Source organism: Ylistrum balloti, unplaced genomic scaffold (genome assembly GCF_031769215.1).
Source record: "Ylistrum balloti isolate Yb309-2 unplaced genomic scaffold, AGI_CSIRO_Ybal_v1 Utg369852, whole genome shotgun sequence".
NCBI classification, from domain to species: domain Eukaryota; kingdom Metazoa; phylum Mollusca; class Bivalvia; order Pectinida; family Pectinidae; genus Ylistrum; species Ylistrum balloti.
Genome location: NW_026782004.1, coordinates 512494 through 538657, shown reverse-complemented (window position 1 = coordinate 538657; position 26164 = coordinate 512494). Strand labels below are relative to the sequence as shown.

Below are 26164 nucleotides of genomic sequence, written 5' to 3'. Positions count from 1 at the left end.
AATACACCAGGACAATATATACCACTGAGTCAATACACCAGGACATTTTATACCACAGTGTCAATACACCAGGACAACATATACCACTTTGTCAATACACCAGGACAACATATACCACTGTGTCAATACACTAGGACAACATATACCACTGTAGCAATACACCAGGACAAGATATACCACTGAGTCAATACACCAGGACATTTTATACCACAGTGTCAATACACCAGGACAACATATACCACTTTGTCAATACACCAGGACAACATATACCACTGTGTCAATACACTAGGACAACATATACCACTGTAGCAATACACCAGGACAAGATATACCACTGAGTCAATACACCAGGACATTTTATACCACAGTGTCAATACACCAGGACAACATATACCACTTTGTCAATACACCAGGACAACATATACAACTGTTGCAATACATAAAAAGTTATCATAGAGCTCTTACACAAGGAAAAACATCACAGTATCAATACACATAGAAAAATATATCGTTGTTCAAAAACACAAGGACAATATATATTTCGCTGTGATTATCGTAATAAAAAGATTTTGAAATCGCTTGAAGCATCACGACAACACGATGTTATTATGGCAACACATGTAGATGACAGTTATATAACGTCATAGTTTAGGAGAGAATTTTAAGTAATCTGTTCATTACGTGATACCCGTCAGGGTGTGAAATCGCACTTGGTATCAGTGGACACGGAAACATCGTCAGAATTTGGGTGAAAATGACGACAATGAATGCTCATCGATCACAAGATATATGTACCCACAGTGGTGTCATAGACATAGCTTAACGTCAATAAGACAATGACATTATTCTACCCCAAATACAGTGGAAAGGAGGGCATGATATAGAGTAGAATTACATTGTACTGTAGACTGAGGATCAATATTTATCAACATCATAACCTTTTTTTCCTTTGTTACTTAGGGAACTGTGTCTGAATGCATAAAGAGAATTTGAAAATATTTTGCCAAACTGGACATATTTATATCATTAATTTTGCCACAGTCGTCGCATACTACGAAATGTAATTAAATCAATAAAGATGTATTCTTTGTAACTATCTCACCATTGAGGAATCCCATTGTTTTAATCCAGATCTGTAAAATGATTCCCAACGCTCAGAAGCACATGATACAGGGAGAGGAAGTGCCTTACATCGTCCAGGGAGACCAGTGGGTGGGCTATGATGACCAGGAAAGTCTCCGTAAAAAGGTAACCAGTCGGTTTTAGAGCAGTTCAAGGATACTGATGGGTAAAAGTTTGAGGTTCTAATATATATATATATATATATATAATCAAAATATTAACATGGCAAATAAAATCGTATGAAATCGCTAACGTTTTCCGGCCTTGTGGCCATCTTCAGGCCTGAAAAGGGTTTATCTTTCTTTAATTTTGTATATTTGAATATCTATGATATGTTACAAAGTTGCACATTGTATTAATATTTACCAAAGAAGCATTAAATTATTAACTTGAATTTGAATTGGATATTGAATAACATTATCAGATGAAAAACGCATTTCTCATGAGCCTTGTTGCTTCAATTCAGGTCGATTTCGTTAAGAGAGAGCAGTACGGTGGTGTAATGGTTTGGGATTTGGCCCTTGATGATTTCACTGGATCCTGTGGACAAGGGAAATATCCACTCTTGAAAACAATAAACAATGAACTACAAGGCCATGGTACGGGCGGGGTCGCCACCAAGTAAGTAATCGGGATGTGATAAAAGACACTTATTGAAAGAGGCGTAATAATCAAGATATATAACTCCATTACCACATTTATAGTGAGAGCCGTCACATTTTAATCTTCCTTTTTTTCACGTATCCCATAGTTTTAGAAATACACTGATTTCAAAATTATGATAAAATCAAAAACATCATCCACAGGTCAAAAATTCAACGCTTTTATGTTAATCAATTATTTGGAGAAAGGTTTTATAACTACGTATAACGTATATTGCAGTCCACAAACACAAGCACCCGTGGCAACTCATGCGCCTGTTCATACAACACCAGTGATTGTTCCACCACAAACAAACCCCCCTGTTCATGTCACTTCCGGAGCTCAGGCAACAACAGCCGGTAAGTTAATAACAACTACACAACCGTACACATAGCAAATAGTTCACTTGATTCTTATATTACGTTTACAAGTTATCTGTATTCATATTTGTAATAAGTATATAACACTTTTTAATCATTTTGTTGTTGAATAAAACAGTTCATTGTTCCTTACGAACAAACGACCTAACTTGTCCCTCGTTAATTCAATAGCCTCACATACGATCTCCGCCACGAATGCCTTCAAATGTGCGGGCAGGAGTCCCAGCTTTTACCCAAGTCCAAGCGACTGTTCAAAGTACTACATCTGTGCCGGCGGAACCGCATTTGAAGTAGCATGTACACCGGGTCTTCAGTTTAATCCTAAAACATCTTTTTGTGATTGGCCCAGAAATGTCCATTGCAATATAAGTCAGTCACCAGCAGTTACACAGAAACCAGTCGTTTCCATAACGACAATGTCCCCTACTAATGCACCACCCACATTTAAACCGCTCCAAACAGCGCAACCAGGTGTCAATACTGCTCAACCAGCCTACCCACCGACAACTAACGCACCACAAACAAGCACGCCAGGTATGAGTCCCTCCCTTCCAAGTCAACTATACCTAATTATATTACGAAGCTGTTGTGTTATCTGTGTTTACTTGATTACTACTTGTTTACTGGTTTACTTGGTAGATCATGTGATAGCAAAGACTCCAATAATTTGTCGCTTTCTGCATAATATATGGTTAATGAACACGTTTACCGGGAAGCGGTTTACAACCGTTAGACCTAATGGGCAGCCCATTAAACGTCATAATTAGGATTCGAAACAGAATCTACATCAGACTATGTTCTTTGACATTCTTTAGACATAGTCAAATGTTGAAAACATATGGGGTTAGTGCATCTCTCACTCTTCATTCTTTAGACATAGTCAAATGTTGAAAACATATGGGGTTAGTGCATCTCTCACTCTTCATTCTTTAGACATAGTCAAATGTTGAAAACATATGGGGTTAGTGCATCTCTCACTCATGACATTATTTCACGCTACTCGTATCCTTCAAGGTTACAGGAACTTAAACCCCTTATCATCACTGACAAGTCCTAGAAGGACGATACAGCTGTATGATGTAGCATCACTGACGAGTCCTAGAATGACGATAATGCTGTATGATGTAGCATCACTGACAAGTCCTAGAAAGACGATACAGCGGTATGATGTAGCATCACTGACAAGTACTAGAAGGACGATACAGCTGTATGATGTAGCATCACTGACAAGTACTAGAAAGACGATACAGCGGTATGATGTAGCATCACTGACAAGTACTAGAAGGACGATACAGCTGAATGACGTAGCATCACTGACGAGTCCTAGAAGGACGATACAGCTGAATGACGTAGCATCACTGACGCGTCCTAGAAGGACGATACAGTTGAATGACGTAGCGTCACTGACAAGTCCTAGACGGACGATACAGCTGTATGATGTAGCATCACTGACGAGTCCTAGAAGGACGATACAGCTGTATGATGTAGCATCACTGAAAAGTCCTAGACGGACGATACAGCTGTATGATGCAGCATCACTGACGCGTCCTAGAAAGACGATACAACTGTATGATATAGCACCACTTACAAGTCTTAGACGGACAATACAGCTGAATGATGCGGTTTAATTCATGGTAGACTATAAATTCTCGAGAATGGTTGTAACGTGAACATCATGTTTTAGGGTATTTGATTAGCGGAACGGTGCCGAACCTGTACTGGAAATCATTTAATACATATATAAAAAAAAGATTAATTTATCAAATTTTGTAGTTCTCGATCGGTTTGTGATCTTGATATCAAACAAGGTTAATCATCAACAATTTAGGCCAGTAATGACGAGTCCTAGAAGGACGACACAGTTGTATGAGAATACAACATTTTGCAGGTACCCTTGACAGCCCATATCGAACCTATGTGATTTTAACTATGTATGTAATAATAATTTGATGCAATGTTTTCTGGTTTTACAGCAAGTAACATCAACCAATATTGTGTTGGAAAAATCGACGGATACTTTCTCGATCCTCAGGACTGTGATTATTTCTACCAATGTTCCTTTGGCCTAGCGTTCCGCCAGCCCTGTCCTCCGGGCCTCAGTTTCAACGTCAACATTCAGGCCTGCGATTTCAGAACTAACGTGCCCAGTTGTTTGCAAAGTGCTGGTTGAAAATATGATGTAAAAGTTTCTAGAATTTTCAATGAAGTATTGCATAAATAACTAAGGTTATTCTTTGTTTTCTTTTCAATGAAATATGTTACATTCTGTTCTTTTCTCAAGGGAAAGTTTTACAGTATCTGGGAAAGGAATAGAAAGGAATTACTTTAAATAGGATAGACCAGCTAGTATGAATAAAAAGGAAACAAGTCAAAAAGATAGAATTGCCAGTTCCTTCCTCGAGGGAAGGTGTGATCGATGTAGAATGTGAGATTTCTCTAGTTATAGACACAGAGTATTTTACACTTTATGAAGGAAAACATTCCACACGTAGCCCGCAGTGGATGGAAGTATGCAAACCTTTCTGTCTTAAAATGATTTCTTTTTAATTATGTTAGGCATCTTGTATGATTTTTATTGAGGACGAAACCAGCTTAATCTGCTTACTCGAGACATTGTCAAGATCACTAGGATTTGGTTCGGGAATGAGGTTTGTTTTACACTTTCTGCTTCAAACCTTGTGTTATTCCATTCTTAGGTCATTATGTTAACGTGTTGACGATTAGGTATATGTATGATAGTAGGATATAGCTTTCCGCTCTTCTCATTGGTTGTGAAATTGAACATTGACATAAAGGGCGTTAAGCGTGCTTATTCTCTTTGTCATGGTGTCTCCGTGTAATTTTTTCTTTTGTTCACATTTTCCCCTAGTTTTGTTAAATTTGAGTTTAGATTATGATTATGTTGACATGTTTTTTTGTTTGTTTATTTGTAATATTTCCACGCTTTTTATGAAATTGTCAATGTTTGCATATTAGAGGTATTACACTACAGGGCTGATTTAACAAAACAAATATTGGTTTATATTGGAATATTTTCTTCAAGTTGGTAAAGTCCATAGAATAGAAGTTCTTATAAGACAACCAGTAGAAGATTAGAGTGTGACTACACGATCACCTTCATCAGACAAATGACCAGTGAGACAGAAATCACTCTGTGATGTAGGGACTTAGGAATAACACCTTCAAATCTCAATATCAGATCCCGATTAATACCATCAGTGCCCAAAAGATCATTAGCAAAGTGCAGCCAAAACTAGTGAGAGAAAGAATACGCGTTATTAATAACAAAAATGACGCATTGAAAAGCGAGAAAACACTACTCACCGCTAAGCTTACCGAGCGGTTAATGAGTGACACTCTCCAGAACTACCGAGCGGTTAATGAGTGACACTCTCCAGAACTACCGAGCGGTTAATGAGTGACACTCTCCAGAACTACCGAGCGGTTAATGAGTGACACTCTCCAGAACTACCGAGCGGTTAATGAGTGACACTCTCCAGAACTACCGAGCGGTTAATGAGTGACACTCTCCAGAACTACCGAGCGGATATCGAGTGCCACTCTCGGTTACTTGAACACACATGTGAAGCGTATAGAGGAAACCGTCTTCAGCACGACCAAAGGAGGTCATTTGACGAAGTTGAAACGTCTGATTAAGAAACATATTAATAACAGCACAAAAACAGGTGGGAATTTCAATGCTTTATAAGTGGGTAATTAACATATCTAACAAACAGCTTACAGATAATAAAACACTAATAGCTAAGGGTTTGAATCATGACATCGTCCGAGTTTCAGCCGTCTTAAAATCTACAAAATTACCAGTAAAGTACATATCAAAGGTAGAACGCATTGCACTAAAGCAATTGAGCAAGGGCAGAACTATCATGATTATACCAGCAGACACAGTCGTGATGGACATCGACGAATACGAGAACGAAGACTTGGCTATGCTCGTTAACAACAAAACATATAAAAAAAAACTCAAGAAGAACCCTATCCGAAAGTTTAAAAAGCACCTTGCAGCTGTCCTATCAAAACTAAAACAAGAAAATAAGATCACCGAATCACAATATAGACACTTGTATCCCACTACAGAGATCACACCTAGACTATACTGCACACTCAAGATCCACAAAGAAGGTAATCCATTACGGCTTATAGTGGACTATACTGGTTCCATTGGTTACAATGTCTCAAGGTTACTTGCAGACGTTCTTAGGTCAAAAATTCGAAAGATCTTGCAGAAAGTATGCCCACAGTACTAATCCAAAACGATCAGGTATTCATTTCACACATTTCACCAACACACGCACTGACAAATCACTCGGTGTCATTTGGAGTCGCCAAGAGCAGGGCCGGTCATTGCGAAATAACACCAATCTCCATATCCAAGACCTCATGGATTTACTACTCGTGCTAACAACAATATGCCTTGCCTCCCTATCTATCAGCAACGGGTTGACACAGTTCACAGTATGGATAGCCCATTGTCTCCGATCGAGGTCAAGTTATTCATAGAACACTTGGAGAAAGAGGCTTTAGCCACGGCCCACGTAGAATACAAGGCCAGTCTGTGGAAGCAGTGTGTTGATGACATATTGGAAATAGTGAAAAAAGGGTCACAAAAAAAAAAAAAAAAAAAAAAGATTTGACTGAGCAAATCAATACCGCAGATACCTGTGAGGAAGAAATCAATGCGCTATGTCATTTCTTGACACCTTCCTAGTAAAGAAAAATGACGGTGTTATCAAATTATTGGTCTATAGGAAAATAAAAACGCACACAGACCAATACCTCAACTTCGGGCGTTGGGCGTTGTACGAACATTGCTCAACAGAAGTGAAAAGGTTGTTACAGAAGAACAAGACAAGAAGCAATCACATCCATAGCGCCTTGAAAGCACGGAGTAACACTGATTGGACAATCCAGAAACAATGAATTTGATGTAAGCAAAAAAGACGAAGAGATGAAAAAACAAGGTAAAGAACAAAACGAAAGACATGTTACCACCCCTTGCATCATAGGCCTGTCAGAAACCATTCAAAGGATTTACCCTGGTCGTGGCTTTACAGCGGCCATGAAACCTCACAAGACACTCTGAGATACCCTAGACCACCCTAAGGATAAAACACCCAAAGAAAGAGTCGCAGTACGCGATTACAAAATCGGATGCAAGAAATGCGATGGATCGTATATCGGAGAAAAAATATGGAGATTTGCTGCCGACTCAATGCACAACAGAAAGACGCGGAATCCCAAAAGGGCCAAAAAATCACTAGATCAGAGTGAAAACATCCACAGTCCCAGATCGATTAATCTGCACTTACAGATCATTCCACACAGCAAAATCATATCATTGACTGGTAAAATTCCAAAATAGTCGACAGGGAAGACAATTTTTTCAGACGGTTGGTTAAGGAAACCATTTGGATACTGACTCTCGCACATCTATGACAAAGTGCTAAACAAATCGTAGCCGAATTGACTACTGTACATTGTTACCATCTGGTATATTTGTGTTGGTCTATGATCTGTTTACTATCTCGTCACGCTATTTTCGGCTTTAGTGTACAAAGGATAATGGTGCGGCCGAAAAATCCCATACCCTACATACGTCAGTACTAGTACGCTCCACACTGGTCATTTGTCTGATGAATACCAGAAAATGGCAGCAAATGCTTTTCTCCCATCACAACAATTAGTTTTTGTTAAGGTTTCAACAACGTTGCATAAGAATATTTATTGCTTAATTTTCAGCACTGTCGGACCTCTTTTTAAGGAAGAATTTCATGGAGAGGCAATGGACCATTTTATGAAATAGATTGTATGATGTTTTCTTAAGATAAAGTTTCACACCTCTAGTTAGTGTAGTAATTTTAAGGTAACAATACATGCAGCCTCTAATTGGAAGTTTCCTGCAAGTCAGGATGTAGTTTTGTACAATCATCCCAAATCTAGTCGTCATTTTGAAAATACAGAGTCCAAAGACGATTACGATTTCATTTAGAGTAATTATAAATTTGCGTAAAATATTCTCTTTGGTGAGATCTAATATCTGAGTTGATATGATCGGTCCAACTACAATGATTAAATAGAAATAGGTCAAGGTGAGGTGCTTATCTAGGGAAGATGAATTTGGCTGTTAGTGTTTGTTACTTATTAATAAGGTTTCAATTTTAGTAGGAATTGAATTTACCAACCATTTTAATGACCATTAATAGATATTGCTGAGGTCTTAACATACTAATTCTTTCCTGCAGTGTGACGTAATAATAGTAGCTGGCATCATATTTTGAGAACCTGCTGACTCCTATAAGACCAGGTCAAGATCAGATAATGCGGACAGACTCATGTATATGTAGGGCGCCCTTCGATAAGGCCACATACGACATAGATTCCAAGGAGGGAAGAAATCGTAGAACAAGTTTCAACATTGGTTAAAGTTGTGCTTGGAGAACTTCGATGTGAGTAAACAGGTCACTCAGTATCGATTTATATATAAACAATCAGTGTACAAATGATATGAAAGGATTAATATGTGGATAATTAATCTTTTATATCGTGAAATCTCAGAAAAAATGTAAAAAATGTTTTCGGGAAGTGCATTGATTGAATGACTTAGAATTAGAAGTAATTAGTTATTGTTTTTGTGTGTGTATTTCATTTCAATAAATATTATTGAGGGGGATACCATACCCACCCCGCAAAGAAGTTAGGTGTTACATTAGAATTCATTGCTCTGCCCGTCTGTCTGTATGTATGTCTGTCTTTCTGTCTGTAGAAACATAGTATCCGGACATCTCAACCTTTGAACCAATTTCAGTGAAATTACACATCATTATTACGTGCCATATGAAGACATGCAGGCCTTTTTCAGTACAAATTTGTAATATTATGATATGGAAACTGACAGTGAATTTTAGTGAAGGAGAGGTAATCATTGAAGAAAAAATGATAAATAATTAATTATTTCAAATACCAAGATAATACGACATAGAACTATGTGTGAATTAAAAGTTTATGTATCGTGTGAGAGTTGATACTGCTATTGTTATATCGGTCAACGAGAGCAGTAGAACTTTGTTTCTTTGTACTGAGAACGGACACCTGCTACTTGTTTCCGATGGAGAGCATCTTATCTCCCATCCATAGGTCATACACAGGTAAATGTGTACATTTTACGCAGCTGCAACTTTTTCATGTTTTCTGAGTGAGGGATCCATCTCCTGTTAAAATAAATTCATGGAATCATTGTGATATGATGGTACGATCTTCGGTTACAGCACAATGCTCAATACAAGTTAAATATAGACGAGACGACTAAATAATGACCATGTTGACCATGTAGTTAATTGTAATGTAATTGTTGTGACAATGACCAGGGTGATTAATTATGATTTCATATATCAGTGATTAAGTTCACTCATACTTTATTGCTCATTTATAACGAAGTAGCTTGTACACAGATCACTGATATAGGTAAATGCATAAAGCTGATTGATCGATCTAATTGAAACGGTCGCTCCATTAATTATGATAACGTAATGTTTCCTTATAGAATATTTTCAGAGAAGTTGAGTTTTCAATCAATGAAATAAAATACAAGGTCACTTTTCACTATTAAAGGTACTCAACGGTCCATACGCTAAGTATATAGTTGGTTGGATGTATCGGCCACAAGAATAATGTATATGAACCTTATGACATGAACTGCTTGGAAAACGTACCTCTGTTTACTGGATAACTACAGAAACACGACTTAATACCTCAAATGATATTATTTCGAAAGACAAAATACGCCTTTACTTCCAGATGCATATTGATGTATACAACTATTCAAAAACAGGCTATTTATTTATTTTGCATGTAAGCATAACATTCGTGATGTGACACTGTGTTGTAAGCACGGAATTTATAATCAGAAGTTTTTCAACACCCCTCAAAGCTATTTGAAGTTTAATAATTTAATCTAGAGCGCCATTTTCCTAATAGTAAAAAATTTCTAAGTAGAGCTTGTGCTTTAGCAATCGTTATCCTCTACATATGATAAACTGAAGAACGTATCGTTTTATTTGCAGCATTTCTACAGAAATGACTAAAACTACCGACGTAAACTCTTTATCCTTTGTGTTACAATATTGTTCTCACCTTGATTAGGCACAACACCAGAACCTGACCCACTAGAATAAAACATATCATTGACAACATTTTGGAGACCCTGATGCATTCTGATTTCTCAAATCGTATCTACTTATTTTCATAGCTTGTTCGTCGAATGGTATTTTAGGGTTTCTGCTTAGAGTTGATTAGCTATGATGGTAGGATGTTATATATCAATACATTCTCTCTTTCCAGATGTTCCGACTTCTGTGCCTTGTGGCGGTTTTGGCGGGTTAGTAAATGGCAGTTTTACTAGAAATGTTATCTGTCAAGTTTAGTTTTACTCTTGTATATGTTGTTTTTCATGAGATTTAAATTATTTTGATCATCGTTCGAATCCAAGACGTTTTATAAACGGTATCAAATCATGTAATCAATGCCTCGCTTTCCTAGTATACCAATGACAGGGATAGGTTGCTATTTCAGTGGCTACCGACGCATACCGCCGTGTTTGTTATTATACTAATTGGTCACAATACAGACAGAAACCTGGTAAATTCTTTCCCGAGAACGTCGACCCAACTCTCTGTACACATATCATCTATGCTTTCGCGAAGCTCAATGGAAATCACTTGAAGGCATTCGAATGGAATGATGAGAGCACGTCATGGTCCAAAGGCATGTAAGTAATTTAAGTCACAGACTAATATCAGAGATAATGACATGTCCGAATCGGTGTCGAGATGACAGCTGTCACAAATATTAGTATTTGATTCTAAACGAAAAGGATATATACTGAATCTAAACAAAATTATATATACTGAATCTAAAAAAATGATATATCCTGACAGAAATTGTCGTTGTTTGTATTACCTGGAATATCAAATAATCAAGAATGTTGATGCTGTGTGTATGTATTGTATTTTATTTTATAAAACTATTGCTCTGTCTATGTTCCAGTTGCATGGATATCGGCTTATTTTACAATTCACACTTAAACCACAGGTAAACGCAACATGTCATTTTGTTGAATCGATTGTATTATCAATCATCTGTCATGTTCAATTATATTAAGGTACGAGCGATTTAATTCAATGAAGTCTCAGAACCCGTCCGTTAAGACTATGTTAGCAGTTGGTGGCTGGAATATGGGATCTGCACCTTTCACAAGGATAGCAGCCTCAGATGGAACTCGCACAGACTTCGCCAATGACGCCGCAACATTCCTTCGTTCTCATGATGTTGACGGCCTTGATTTCGACTGGGAGTATCCAGCCAACAGGGGGAGCCCGGCTGCAGACAAGGAAAGATTCGTTTCCCTTGTAAAGGTAAGTAATTTGTACAGGTAAATTTTCTGCCATAATGTTAGGGAGAGCCGACATCTACCGTCATGATAGTTAGGAAGAGAAGATTCCTATTGACCTGCTGATGGAGGAAAGTCGAGTCCAACTGCAATGATGATATATGTATATTGCAGTTTACTTTTATTCTTTTCACGTCGTACAGAAAACACGTGAAGTATTTGACGCAGAGGCACAAAGGAGTGGCAAACCCCGTTTGCTCATTTCGGCAGCTACAGGAGCAGGCAAGGCAAAGATTGAATCTGCTTACGACTTGCCCCAGCTGGTGAAGTAAGTCACAATTTTCAAGTCATATAAAAATATAGTCGACATGGTCCTCTCCGTGTTCCTCTAGCCTTTACAAACTCACCTTCTGACCCTCACTTATATCACACGATGCAAGAGATCAAAACAAAACAGAAAATTAAACTTTCTCCCGTGTAGGTATCTGGATATGATCAACCTTATGACCTATGACCTGCACGGTGCGTTTGAGGACCACACCGGCCACAACAGTCCTCTAAAGGCAGGTCCAATGGATACTGGTAACGACACAACCCTTAACGTGGTAAGTGGGACAATTTAAAAGAACCAAAGAAAATATTTCAACTGATCCTCAAATTGAAATAAGTAAAATATGATAAGCTTGTACCTTTACATGGGTGGTCAGTTGGCGCAGTGATAACACACTCACCTTTCACTTAGCCGTCCGGAGTTCGATTCCTGGAACGGACGGGGGCAGGTTTGCTGTCACCTGCCCGACTATGTGGTTTTCCCTGGGTACTCCGGTTTCCTCCTACATCAACAAACCACATGTGCTTCCATCCGGGCCATCAAGAGTAATTAACATAAGCTAATAGCTTGTTTCACAATTCTGAAATAAATATAAAAAATAAATATTTCAAGTAGTTTACACATATCTTTTCAATATCACAATAGTGGAAGCATTTGTTGTCATTAGGAATGGGCTGCTCATGAATATGTGAAGAGAGGAACACCGAAGAGTATGCTTAACATCGGAATGCCTCTATACGGTCGCTCCTTTACACTAGCGGGCTCTAACACCGGTGTGAATGCTCCCATTCGAGGTGCAGGATCTGCTGGCAGGTATACCGGAGAGGGTGGCATTCTTGCATACTACGAGGTAACGTTCCTTCATATTTATATACAAATGATCATGTAATGCTTATCAAGTAAACCTAATCTAAAATATATATACCCGGTACCTATCATTTAAAATTTGTTAACTTGTCAAAACATCCACTTAACCATCCGGAAATCTACTTCGTATTTACTGACAAATGATCATGTAATGCTTATCAAGCCAACCGAATCTTAAAGTTATATATTTGGTACCTATTATTTCAAATTTGTTAACTTGTCAAAATTTTCGCTTAAAAACATCTGGAAATCCTCTACAACCAACATATGATGACATTATTTGACTAAGCGTGACTGTGCTTGCCAGATCATGCCCAGCAATTGCAGATGTTTTTAGCATATGAACCCTTACCTTCATTTGTCTGTGATGGGATGTCTTTGTTTTACATAAGAAGGTCGACAGATTAGCTTATTTTCAATCTTAGTGGAAGGGGTGACTTCAGACCTTATGGTAAGATTCATTTGTCGTCTTATTTCTAATTTCGGGTTAGATAATACACCCTTGCCTTTTCTCTCTACAAAACTAAATAGTTGTAATGTGAGGGAAGGACAAATTCGGAGAAGGTAAAATAATCATTGTTTTTTTTTTGTCCTCCTATATATCCTATATTGTCATTACATCAACGACATTTTATATGGTTGATGTAACGACATTCGATTGTCATAACTAGGAAACCTCCTCCTTAGACTGACAATGATATAACCAAACGTAAAGTATTCCATGAAAGGGTGACAGATAAAAAAATTGTCCTGAACCGAATGCGAGAAAGGCGAGTTCTATATATTAACGGCAGAACTTGCTTTTCCCCACAAGCATATCTAATCTGAAATTGACAGAAGACAACAATAAATTTAATTTAAATGTTATATCCTGATTTGTGGAAAATAGTAATGGAGTTGAGCCTTTTTTGAAAATGTACACTGATATAGAATGGTCATCACCAAAAGAACGTTTATTTTTGTTTTTTTTGTTTTTTTGTTTTTGTATTTTCAAGTTTTTATTTTCATCAGATTTGTAAAATGATTCCCAGCTCTCAGAAGCACATCATACAAGGACAGGAAGTGCCTTACATCGTCAAGGGTAATCAGTGGGTGGGCTACGATGATGAAGAAAGTCTTCGTAAGAAGGTAATTCAGGGTCTCGTTGATATGACATAACTTTTGATTGATTGCCTTTATATGTCTTTCAAATATGTAATGATATAGGTTTTTAGCAGTAGTTAACATGCAGGACCAACAGAGTACTGATTTACGATTTCAACAGTTAATTAACACGTAGAAATCACAATCTTGTAACGAAAAATAACACGTTTGGGGTGTATGAACAATGGTTTTGATTGATTACCATTATATACCTTTTAAAGAAATATTGATTAACGTTTTCAGTAATAGTTCACATTGCAGGACCGAAGGAATAATGATAAACGTTTTAAACAATAGTTAGTAGGGAAGATAGATTCTTTACTTGTAGACTACGCTTATTGACGGCGTGGTTGACGTCGTGATTCTTTTCACAGCACCAACAATCTTAACATTTTCCCGTTGCTAAGAAGTACTTCCTGTTTTAAGCGTAAAAATGAAACCTAAATATTTGTCTTTCAAAGGAGCAAGAATTTATAAAAGTTTAAGAACATTGTCCAACATTGGATTCAAGCCATTTTTGAAATCGTAAAATAAAATTAATATTTAGCATTTTCACAATAGGTTTCTATGTTCAGTGCCATTTTATTACAATTTAACGAGAGACAAAATTTGTTGACAAAACATCGGCTCCAAAATAGTTTAGTGTATGTTATCCATTCTTCGACATGTTCTGACGTATGAAGCGAAAAAAGGTGTACATCAGCATATTACTGTTTTGTTCATATATTTTCATCACCAGAACAAAAGTTAAAAATTTTTGTCTCTGATTTTCAAACATCCTTGAAACTATTGACTTTTTATGATAGGTGGACTTTGTTAAACAAGAACAATATGGTGGTATTATGGTTTGGAGCATGGATTTGGATGATTTCACAGGATCCTGCGGAGAAGGGAAATACCCACTTTTGCACGCTATCAATGACGAGTTGACAAGATCTACGGTACCTAGGTAAGTAAACTGGCTTCTGTACAAGAATCAGTGTCAACTACTTCATGCGCAAGCCACTGATTTGTTGTACCTACGTCAGTAATATAGCTTCTTTACAAGAGCCAGTCCCTGACCTGTGGTACCTAAATAGGTCACCTAGCTCCTGAACAAGGTCCACCGGATATGAGGTAACCATGTAAGTCGTGACACAGATATAAACATTTTTATATTAAGATGACGGATGTAGTAATACATTATTACCGATGACTAGTCAATCGTATCTGTTTACAAATGTTAATTTGTAACTATTATTAACCGGTATAACCTTAAAAGTGGAGCCAGAGTCTGTTTTCAATAAGGAAAAAATAATCCAAAGTGTGTTAAACATATTTGTCTTATCGACTTATCCACAGTTATAGGCTTCTTGGTGGTTTGAGTAAAGTACTTTTGTGGTTGTTTTAAGGAGTCTACTTTTGGTCCTAGGGTTTTCGTCATTGGGACATCAATAGTTAAGATACAAACGTTCATAGCATTCACTTTGGCATCATAGCAAAGCAAATCCTATATTTCAATCTTGTACTTAGTGTTCAAAATTGTCTAGATCTATTATCAAATAATAAAATTGATTTCTGAGGGGTTTGAATTATATTTCGGTTTCATAATCAACGTTAAAATGAATTACAAAAGAGATTTTATGTTGAAGAATTCAGATTAGTTCTGGTTCTAAATTAAATATTAATTAATTAATATGCTGAAATGTATTGAAAAATATGCAAAACCATCTTTTAAAATATAAATAAAAAAATATGTAAATAGACCAATCTTTCATATCTAATATTGCAAGTTTATAGATCATCTAGATCCAAATGAACGCACATCAACATATTTTAACACCGAATACCGCACAGCAGTCATTTTAAATATTTCGATTGCTTTTCGATTTTAATGTTTCGTCGTCTTCCATTTTCCATGTTGCTTTCCTATGATAAAATATCAAAATTGTTTTCGCCTTTGTCGGACAAGGTTCAGAAACGGATTCAGGACAGATCTCAAAAACACACGTACCGTACTGCTGAGAGAATCTATAACAAGTTTGATGTACACGTGTAGAATATGTGACCCTATTCTGCCATATTCTGTTCATTTTACTGCGGTAAATTATGGACCCATAGAGCGAATCACAGGGTATTATAGGGGCACATGCGAAATTCCTAATATTTTCATATAGCAATTTTATCATTATACCTATGGTACTGTGACAAAGTAGGATTACTATAGTGTGCTTTTTTAAAAAATTTTATTTTGTTTAAGCTTCTCTATCTATTAGAACATTGTGTTAAATCCTTGAAAAACATATATCATTATCATTTTGTGCCAGATTAACTTGCCAAAATGGGAGAACATATAGATTAGAGCTCATGACCAGAAATCTAAATAGAGAGAGACAATCAACAGTAATGTCACAGCCAATGCCCCCAGATTAACTTTACTACTACTGCGACTGCGCATGCCAGTATATTTGAGGAATTGTGGAGATCAGTTGTGTTAAACAATTCTGCATTGTGTGTGATATCAACAGGGAACAGTAAACTCAACCAGGAAAAGGATAGGGAAAAACGAAACTTTTTAGGGAGAGTTTCAGTTTTCCTTACCTACCAGCTTACATCTCAATGTTGAAAAGTGGCCAAGGTTCCATTTTACATCTTACTTGTTACACCGGTACCATCTACACATGTCAATTATTATATCAGCAACAAAAAGTGCGTATAAATCATTAGTGAAAAAGTATAATACAAATTAGTCTTAGGACCCTATTTCCATTTCGTTATTATTTTAGCTCTGTAACAAACGCACCAGCTCAGGTGACAACTGTGTCGCAAACAAACGGTCCAGTCACAGGTGCACCTCAGACAAATGCTCCAGTCGCTACTGCTCCTTCATCAAACACCCCTGTCACTTCCGCTCCTCAAGTCACCACATCTGGTATGTATGTACAATTTTCCATATTATGAAAGCTTCGTTTTCATGTTTAGGTCATCTGACCCGAAGGGGCAAGATGACCTATTCCCATTGTGCATCGTCTACCATCCATAAAGTTTTTCTTTCAAACACTACCTCTACCTAACGTCTGGACGGATTACAGCCAAATTAGATCAGAAAGATCAACGGAGATAGGAAATTATTTCAAAGCACCTGGGAATGGGTCCCCTAAAGTGAAGTGAGACTATACTTTGCTTCAAAATGCTATTCTTTATTTAATGCAATATTTTGCTTCAAATCCAATTTCCAATTGAAAAATGACTCATGTCTCAACCGGTTTTGAAAGAGTAAGGGAAATATTGGACGTATATATTTCCTTATGTGGTATGTTGTGCTGGTTTGCTTACCCAATGTGTCCTGTTGTATAACTGGTAAACGTTGTATATGATGTTTTTCATGTTTTCATGAGATTTAAATTATTTATTTAATTTAATTTAATTAATCCAAGTCGTTTTACAAACGGTATCAAATCATGTAATCAATGACTCGCTTTCCTAGTATACCAATGACAGGGATAGGTTGCTATTTCAGTGGCTACCGATGCATTCCGCCGTGTGTGTTATTATACTAATTGGTCACAATACAGACAGAAACCTGGTAAATTCTTTCCCGAGAACGTCGACCCAACTCTCTGTACACATATTATTTATGCTTTCGCGAAGCTCAATGGAAATCACTTGAAGGCATTCGAATGGAATGATGAGAGCACGTCATGGTCCAAAGGCATGTAAGTAATTTAAATCACAGACTAATATCAGAGACATGTCCGAATCGGTGTCGAGATGACAGTTGTCACAAATATAAGTATTTGATTCTAAACGAAAAGGATATATGCTGAATCTAAGCAAAACGGATATATACTGAATTTAAAGAAAAAGGATACATACTGAATTTAAACAATTGGATATATACTGAATCTAAACAAAATTATATATACTGAATCTAAACAAGAAGGATATATACTGAATCTTAACAAAAAGGACATATACTCAATCTAAACAAAAGGATATATACTGAACCTAAACAAAAAGTAAATATACTTCTAGAAATTGTCGTTGTTTGTATTACCTGGAATATCATAAAATCAAGAATGTTGATGTTGTGCGGTTTTTTTTATTTGTCTGTGTTCCAGTTGCATGGATATCGACTTATTTTACAATTCACTCTAAAATGGCAGGTAAACGCAATATGTCATTTTGTTGAATCGATTGTATTATAAATCATCTGTCATGTTCAATTATATGTAGGTACGAGCGATTTAATTCAATGAAGTCTCAGAACCCGTCCGTGAAGACTATGTTGGCAGTTGGTGGCTGGAATATGGGATCTGCACCTTTCACAAGGATAGCAGCCTCCGATGGAACTCGCACAGACTTCGCCAATGACGCCGCAAAATTCCTTCGTTCCCATGATTTTGACGGCCTTGATTTCGACTGGGAGTATCCAGCCAACAGGGGGAGTCCGGCTGCAGACAAGGAAAGATTCGTCTCCCTTGTAAAGGTTAGTAATTTGTACAGGTAAATTTTCTGTCCTAATGTTAGGGAGAGCCGACATCTACCGTCATGATAGTTAGGAAGAGAAGATTCCCATTGACCTGCTGATGGAGGAAAGTCGAGTCCAACTGCAATGATGATATATATATATATTACAGATTACTTTAATTCTTTTCACATCGTACAGAAAACACGTGAAGTATTTGACGCAGAGGCACAAAGGAGTGGCAAACCCCGTTTGCTCATTTCGGCAGCTACAGGAGCAGGCAAGGCAAAGATTGAATCTGCTTACGACTTGCCCCAGCTGGTGAAGTAAGTCACAATTTTCAAGTCATATGGTCCTCTCCGTGTTCCTTTAGCCTTTACAAACTCACCTTCTGACCCTCACTTATATCACACGATGCAAGAGATCAAAACAAAAGAGAAAATTAATTTTCTCCCGTGCAGGTATCTGGATATGATCAACCTTATGACCTATGACCTACACGGTGCGTTTGAGGACCACACCGGCCACAACAGTCCTCTAAAAGCAGGTCCAATGGATACTGGTAACGACACAACCCTTAACGTGGTAAGTGGGACGATTTAAAAGAAACAAAGAAAAATATTTTAGCTAATCCTCAAATTAAAATATTTGACATTGATATGATAAGCATGTACCTTTTACATTGGTCGTCGGTTGGCGCAGTGGTAACACACTCACCTTTCACCTAGCCATCCGGCTTTCGGTTCCCGGAACGGACATGTACAGGTTTGCTATCACATGCCTAACTACGTGGGTTTTCCCTGGGTACTCCGGTTTCCTCCCACAGCAATATCCCACATTCGCTTCCATCCGGGCCATCAAGAGTGATTAACATAAGCTGATAGCTTGTTTCACAATTCTGAAATAAACATACAAAATAAATATTTCAAGTAGTTTACACATATCTTTTCAATATCACAATAGTGGAAGCATTTGTTGTCATTAGGAATGGGCTGCTCATGAATATGTGAAGAGAGGAACACCGAAGAGTATGCTTAACATCGGAATGCCTCTATACGGTCGCACCTTTACACTGGCGGGCTCTAACACCGATGTGAATGCTCCCATTCGAGGCCCAGGGACTCCTGGCAGGTATACCGGAGAGGGTGGCATTCTTGCATATTACGAGGTAAAGTTCCTTCATATTTATATACAAATGATCATGTAATGCTTATCAAGTAAACCTAATCTAAAATATATATACCAGGTACCTATCATTTAAAATTTGTTAACTTGTCAAAACTTCCACTGAACCATCCGGAAATCTACTTCAACCAAAAATGATGACATTATTTGACTAAGCGTGACTGTGCTTGCCAGATCATGTTCAGCAGTTGTAGATGTTTTTAACATAAGAACATTTACCTACATTTTTATGTGTTGAGATATCTTTGTTTTACATAAGATGGTCGACAAAATTAGGATGTTTTATATCCTAATGGGAGGGGGCGGGGGACTTCAGACCTTGTGGTAAGATTCATTTGTCGTCTTTTTTCTAATTTCGGGTTAAATAACACCCTTGCCTTTTCTTTCTACAAAACCAAATAGTTGTTAGGGACGGACAAATTCGGAGAAGGTAAAATGATTATTGTTTTTTAGTCCTCTTATATATCCTATATTGACATTACCTCAATTACATGTTATATGTTTGATGTAACGACATTCGATAGTCATAATCAGGAAACCTCCTCCTCAGACTGACAATGATATGACCGAACGTATGCAAGAAAATTATTTCAACAAAGGGTGACAGATCAAAAATTATTCTGAACCGAATGCGAGAAAGCGAGTTCTATATATTGACGGCAGAACTTGTTTTTTTCCACAAGCAAATCTGATCTGAAATTGACAGAAGACAACAATAAATTGAATTTAAATGTTATATCCTGATTTGTGGAAAATAGTAATGGAGTTTAGGCTTTTTTGAAACTGTACACTGATATAGAATGGTCATCACCAAAAGAACATTTATTTTTGTTTTTTTTTGTTTTGTTTTTGTATTTTCAAGTTTTTATTTTCATCAGATTTGTAAAATGATTCCCAGCTCTCAGAAGCACATCATACAAGGACAGGAAGTGCCTTACATCGTCAAGGGTAACCAGTGGGTGGGCTACGATGATGAAGAAAGTCTTCGTAAGAAGGTAATCCAGGGTCTCGTTGATATGACATAACTTTTGATTGATTGCCTTTTTTTATGTCTGTCAAATGTGTAAATATATAGGTTTTTAACAGTAGTTAACAAGCAGGACCAACAGATTAATGATTAACGATTTCAACATTTAATTAACACGTAGAAATCACAATCTTGAAACGAAAGTTCACACGTTTGGGGTGTATGAACAATGGTTTTGATTGATTACCATTATATACATTTTAAAGAAATATTGATTAACGTTTTCAGTAATAGTTCACATTGCAGGACGAAAGGAATAATGATAAACGTTTTAAACAATAGTTAGTAGTGAAGATAGAAGCTAAGAAGTACTTCCTGTTTTAAGCGCAAAATTGAAACCTAAACATTTGTCTTTCAAAGGAACAAGAATTTATAAAAGTTTAAGAACATTGTCCGATATTGGATTTAAGCCATTTTTGAAATCGTAAAATAAAATTAATATTTAGCATTTTCACAATAGGTTTCTATGTTCACTGTCATTTTATTACAATTTAATGAGAGACAAAATTTGTTGACAAAACATCGGCTCCAAAATAGTTTAGTGTATGTTATCCATTCTTCGACATGTTCTGACGTATGTTGCGAAGAAAGGTATACAGCAGCATATTATTGTTTTGTTTATATACTTTCATCACCAGAACAAAAGTTAAAAATTTTTGTCCCCTGATTTTCAAACATCCTTGAAACTATTGACTTTTTTATGATAGGTGGATTTTGTTAAGGAAGAACAATATGGTGGTATAATGGTTTGGAGCATGGATTTGGATGATTTCACAGGATCCTGCGGAGAAGGGAAATACCCACTTTTGCACGCTATCAATGACGAGTTGACAAGATCTACAGTAACTAGGTAAGTAAACTGGCTTCTGTACAAGAATCAGTGTCAACTACTTTATGCGCAAGCCACTGATTTGTGGTACCTAAGTCAGTGATATAGCTCCTTTACAAGAGCCAGTCCCTGACCTGTGGTACCTAAATAGGTCACCTAGCTCCTGAACAAGGTCCACCGGATATGAGGTAACCATGTAAGTCGTGACACAGATATAAACATATTTGTAGCAAGGTGGCGGATGTAGTAATACATTATTACCGATGATCGAGTCTATCGTATCTGTTCACAAATGTTAATTTGTAACGATTATTAACCGGTATAACCTTAAAAGTTGAATCAGAGTCTGTTTTCAATAAGGAAAAAATAATCCAAAGTGTGTTAAACATATTTGTCTTATCGACTTATCCACAGTTATAGGCTTCTTGGTGGTTTGAGTAAAGTACTTTTGTGGTTATTTTAAGGAGTCTACTTTTGGTCCTAGGGTTTTTGTCATTGGGACATCAATGGTTAAGATACAAATGTTCATAGCATTCACTTTGGCATCATAGCAAAGCAAATTCTATATTTCAATCTTGTACTTTGTGTTCAAAATTGTTTAGGTCTATTAACAAGAATTGATTTCTGAGGGGTTTGAATTATATTTCGGTTTCATAATCAACGTTAAAATGAATTACAAAAGAGGTTTTATGTTGAATAATTCAGATTAGTTCTGGTTCTAAATTAAATATTAATTAATTAATATGCTGAAATATATTGAAAATTATACAAAACCATCTTTTATCGGTAAAAATATGTAAACGGACCAATCTTTCATATTTAATGTTGCAAGTTTATAGATTATCTAGATCCAAATGAATGTAGTATGACCCATCTTGAAAACACATCAACATATCTTAACACCGAATACCGCACAGCAGTCATTTTGAATATTTCGATTGCTTTTCGATTTTAATGTTTCGTCGTCTTCCATTTTCCATGATGCTTTCCCATGATAAAATATCAAAACTGTTTTCGCCTTTGTCGGACAAGTTTCAGAAACGGATTCAGGACAGATCTCAAAAACACACGTACTGTACTGCTGAGAGAATCTATATCATGTTTGATGTATATGTGTAGAATATGTGACCCCATTCTGCCATATTCTGTTCATTTTACTGCGGTAAATTATGGACCCAAGGGGCACATGCGAAATTCCTAATATTTTCACATAGTAATTTTATCATTATACCTATGGTACTGTGACAAAGTAGGATTACTATAGTGTGATTTTTTTCTGAATTCTGCATTGTGTGGGATATCAACAGGGAGCAGTAAACTCAACCAGGAAAAGGATAGGGAAAATTGAAACTTTTTAGGCAGAGTTTTAACGAAGGGTTTCAGTTTTCCAAACCTACCAGTTTACATCTCAATGTTGAAAAGTGGCCAAGGTTCCATTTTACATCTTACTTGTTACACCGGTACCATCTACACATGTCAATTATTATATCAGCAACAAAAAGTGCGTATAAATCATTAGTGAAAAAGTATAATACAAATTAGTCTTAGGACCCTATTTCCATTTCGTTATTATTTTAGCTCTGTAACAAACGCACCGACCACTTTACAACAGTCAGTGGTAACTAACGCACCAGCTCAGGTGACAACTGTGTCGCAAACAAACGGTCCAGTCACAGGTGCACCGCAGACAAATGCTCCAGTCACGGCTTCGCCACAAACAAATGCTCCAGTAAGTGGTGCACCACAGACAAATGCTCCAGTCGCTACTGCTCCTCCATCAAACACCCCTGTCACTTCCGCTCCTCAAGTCACCACATCTGGTATGTATGAACAATTTTCCATATCATAAAAGCTTCATTTTCATGTTTAGGTCATCTGACCCGAAGGGTCTTTATTTAATGCAATAATTTCCTTCAAATCCAATTTCCAATTGAAAAATGACTCGTGTATCAACCGGTTTTGAAAGAGTAAGGGAAATATTGGACGTATCTATTTCTTTGTATGGAATGTTTTGCTAGTTTGCTTACCCAATGTATCCTGTTGTATAACTGGTAAACGTTGCTAGGCTAATACATTTTTAATTTGCTATTAACAGCACCTGTCGCCCACCATACGGTATCCACCACCAACCGCTTCAACTGTGCCTCTCAGAGTGCCGGTTTTTACCCAAGTCCTACTGACTGTTCAAAGTACTACATCTGTGCTGGTGGGTCCGCGTTTGAAGTGTCGTGTACACCAGGTCTAGAATTTAATCCCAATACCTTATACTGTGATCATCCTAGCAATGCTCAATGCAATGGCAGTAAGACATCTACCTCACAACCATCTGCACTGTCACAGAAGCCAGGCGTTATCATGACAACGATGTCTCCTACAAAAGCACCAGTCACGACCATGCCGCCTCAACAAGTTGTCACCAATCCTCAGGCAACCAAAGCGCCACAAACTAACGCACCAGCAACAACGAAGGCACCACAAACCAGCCCACCAGCACCAACCAACGCTCCACAAACAAGTTCACCAGCACCAACCAATGCACCACAAACCAGCCCACCAGCACCAACCAACGCTCCACAAACCAGCCCACCAGCACCAACCAACGCTCCACATACCAGCCCACCAGCACCAACCAATGCACCACAAACTAGCCAACCAGCACCAACCAATGCACCACAAACCAGCCCACCAGCACCAACCAACGCACCACAAACCAGCCCACCAGCACCAACCAACGCACCACAAACCAGCCCACCAGCACCAACCAACGCTCCACAAACCAGCCCACCAGCACCAACCAACGCACCACAAACCAGCCCACCAGCACCAACCAACGCACCACAAACCAGCCCACCAGCACCAACCAACGCACCACAAACCAGCCCACCAGCACCAACCAATGCACCACAAACCAACGCACCAGCACCAACCAATGCACCACAAACCAATGCACCAGCACCAACCAATGCACCAGCACCAACCAACGCGCCAGGTAAAATAGGATTCCAATATATAAATACAATATATGCTCAAACATACATTGTATTTGTTTCTCTTAAAATGTTTTCACGTCAAGCTTTTTGCTTCATGCTGTTGCCCAATTGCTTCTTAGAAACAAAACCTGCAGCGACCTTGGATCCTACGACATTAACGAAAAATATACCCACTTCGGCTTCAACCAGTCATGCAGGTAGTCTCTCTGTAGATGACCATGCTGGCTAGCTCGAGTTACAGATCGACCCCTTCGTTATATAATGATAAGACCTAGTGGCACCTCTCTTAGTTATATACGTGTTATCCGACCGGATTTCAAAATACGCGATTAGTATAAGCAACAGCCTACGACAATAGTAGGTTTGGGAATACTGAGTGTGACAGTCTATATGAATAGGAATGGTACATGCTATAAGGTCTGATACACGTGAATAATAACTGATGGATTTGAATAACTCTGGTGGATGTGAATAAGTTTGATACACTTGATTAAATCTGAAGGATTTGAATAAATCGGAAATACACGAATAAGTCTAGTCGATATGAATAGGCCTGATACATGTGAGTAAATCTGATGGATATCACTACAAATATAAATGACATCACATGCAATTTGCTATAAAGATAATATGTAACTAGTGGTAACACAATGACACAATGACTAATGTAAAATCCATGCCTAGTCGCATATTGGCAATGTCTGTCATGCCTTACCAGCTTCTTTTGCCGTTTACTCTGTAAATGGTGCTTAAATTGCTTCCTTAGCACCCAGCACATCAGCATCAACTCCAGGTCCACAGCCAACACACAAACCTCATCATCATCCAGGTAAAGTCATGTCTCCAGGATTCCGTTATCGCGAGATCCTGAGAGTTTTTTTTTTATCTATATAGCCGTCTCTGCCCATAGATGGTAACATAACGACAACCAGTTTAAACACAAGTGATTTTATTTGAAGCACGACCGTGTTTGAACCGCTCTTTGGGAACGTCTTGAAAGGGACATTTGTCGTGTAAAACGAAAACGCATTCTTTAACACTAAATAATCTTAGTGCCTGTAATGCTCTGTTTGTGTTCGCAATACTCTGTTAGTGCATGTATTACTAGGTATGTGCCTGTAATAACCTTTTAGGTCATGGCATACTCTGTGTCTCTAATACTCTGTTAACGCTTTTAATTCACTTCAAATGTGCCTGTAAAAAGTAATGTATACGCTTGTAAAGCATGTTATTACCTTTTATGGCTAATCATACGTTATATACGTTGTCGTTGCTTAAGAAATGTCCGGGCTATACGTTAAGTTTAACTGTGTTTTCGCTAATGTTACAACTCTGCTTTTCAGTAAGATTCTGCTCCGGGAAGTCCGACGGTATTCATGCAGATCCCAATGACTGCACACGTTTCTATGAGTGCGCAGCTGGTTTGCAGTTCCACGAGATATGTTCCCCTGGAACTTTGTTCAACAAAATATCTCACATTTGTGACTACCCTCACAACGTACCAAATTGCCCGGGATCAGGGAGATAAACTCGACCACATGAACGTGTTACTTTGTCATAACGATTGTAATTTATTCAATAAAATGATAACAAACTGTCTTTCGGACGTTACATTATTACGTAGAATAAAGCAATTCATTCTGTTAAAAGGTCCTAGGTCACCAACCACGTGTAGTTGTTCGTGTGATAACGAAAAACACGTGTAATAATTGTATGTGTCTCTTTTTCAATGACAAACAGTAATAATATCTCTCTTAGATTGACAGATTGATACTTTCTAAACATGACTGGCTTT

General features: G+C 37.6%; 1 protein-coding gene across 1 annotated transcript in view; it reads left to right on the top strand.

Annotated features, from left to right (window-relative positions):
• The window catches only part of LOC132545700 (uncharacterized), a 33838-nt gene extending 7941 nt beyond the window's left edge, over positions 1 to 25897 (top strand). The window contains 24 exon segments of the mRNA XM_060209390.1: positions 1132 to 1248; positions 1589 to 1743; positions 2005 to 2123; positions 2316 to 2678; positions 4118 to 4251; positions 10721 to 10929; positions 11323 to 11579; positions 11767 to 11878; positions 12032 to 12155; positions 12549 to 12731; positions 13760 to 13876; positions 14698 to 14844; positions 16730 to 16810; positions 17378 to 17586; positions 18107 to 18359; positions 18540 to 18664; positions 18800 to 18923; positions 19324 to 19506; positions 20402 to 20518; positions 21258 to 21385; positions 23039 to 23199; positions 23475 to 24368; positions 25136 to 25198; positions 25713 to 25897. Coding sequence (XP_060065373.1) covers positions 1132 to 1248; positions 1589 to 1743; positions 2005 to 2123; positions 2316 to 2678; positions 4118 to 4251; positions 10721 to 10929; positions 11323 to 11579; positions 11767 to 11878; positions 12032 to 12155; positions 12549 to 12731; positions 13760 to 13876; positions 14698 to 14844; positions 16730 to 16810; positions 17378 to 17586; positions 18107 to 18359; positions 18540 to 18664; positions 18800 to 18923; positions 19324 to 19506; positions 20402 to 20518; positions 21258 to 21385; positions 23039 to 23199; positions 23475 to 24368; positions 25136 to 25198; positions 25713 to 25897 — 4560 coding nt within the window.
• The last annotated feature ends 267 nt before the right edge of the window (positions 25898 to 26164 follow it).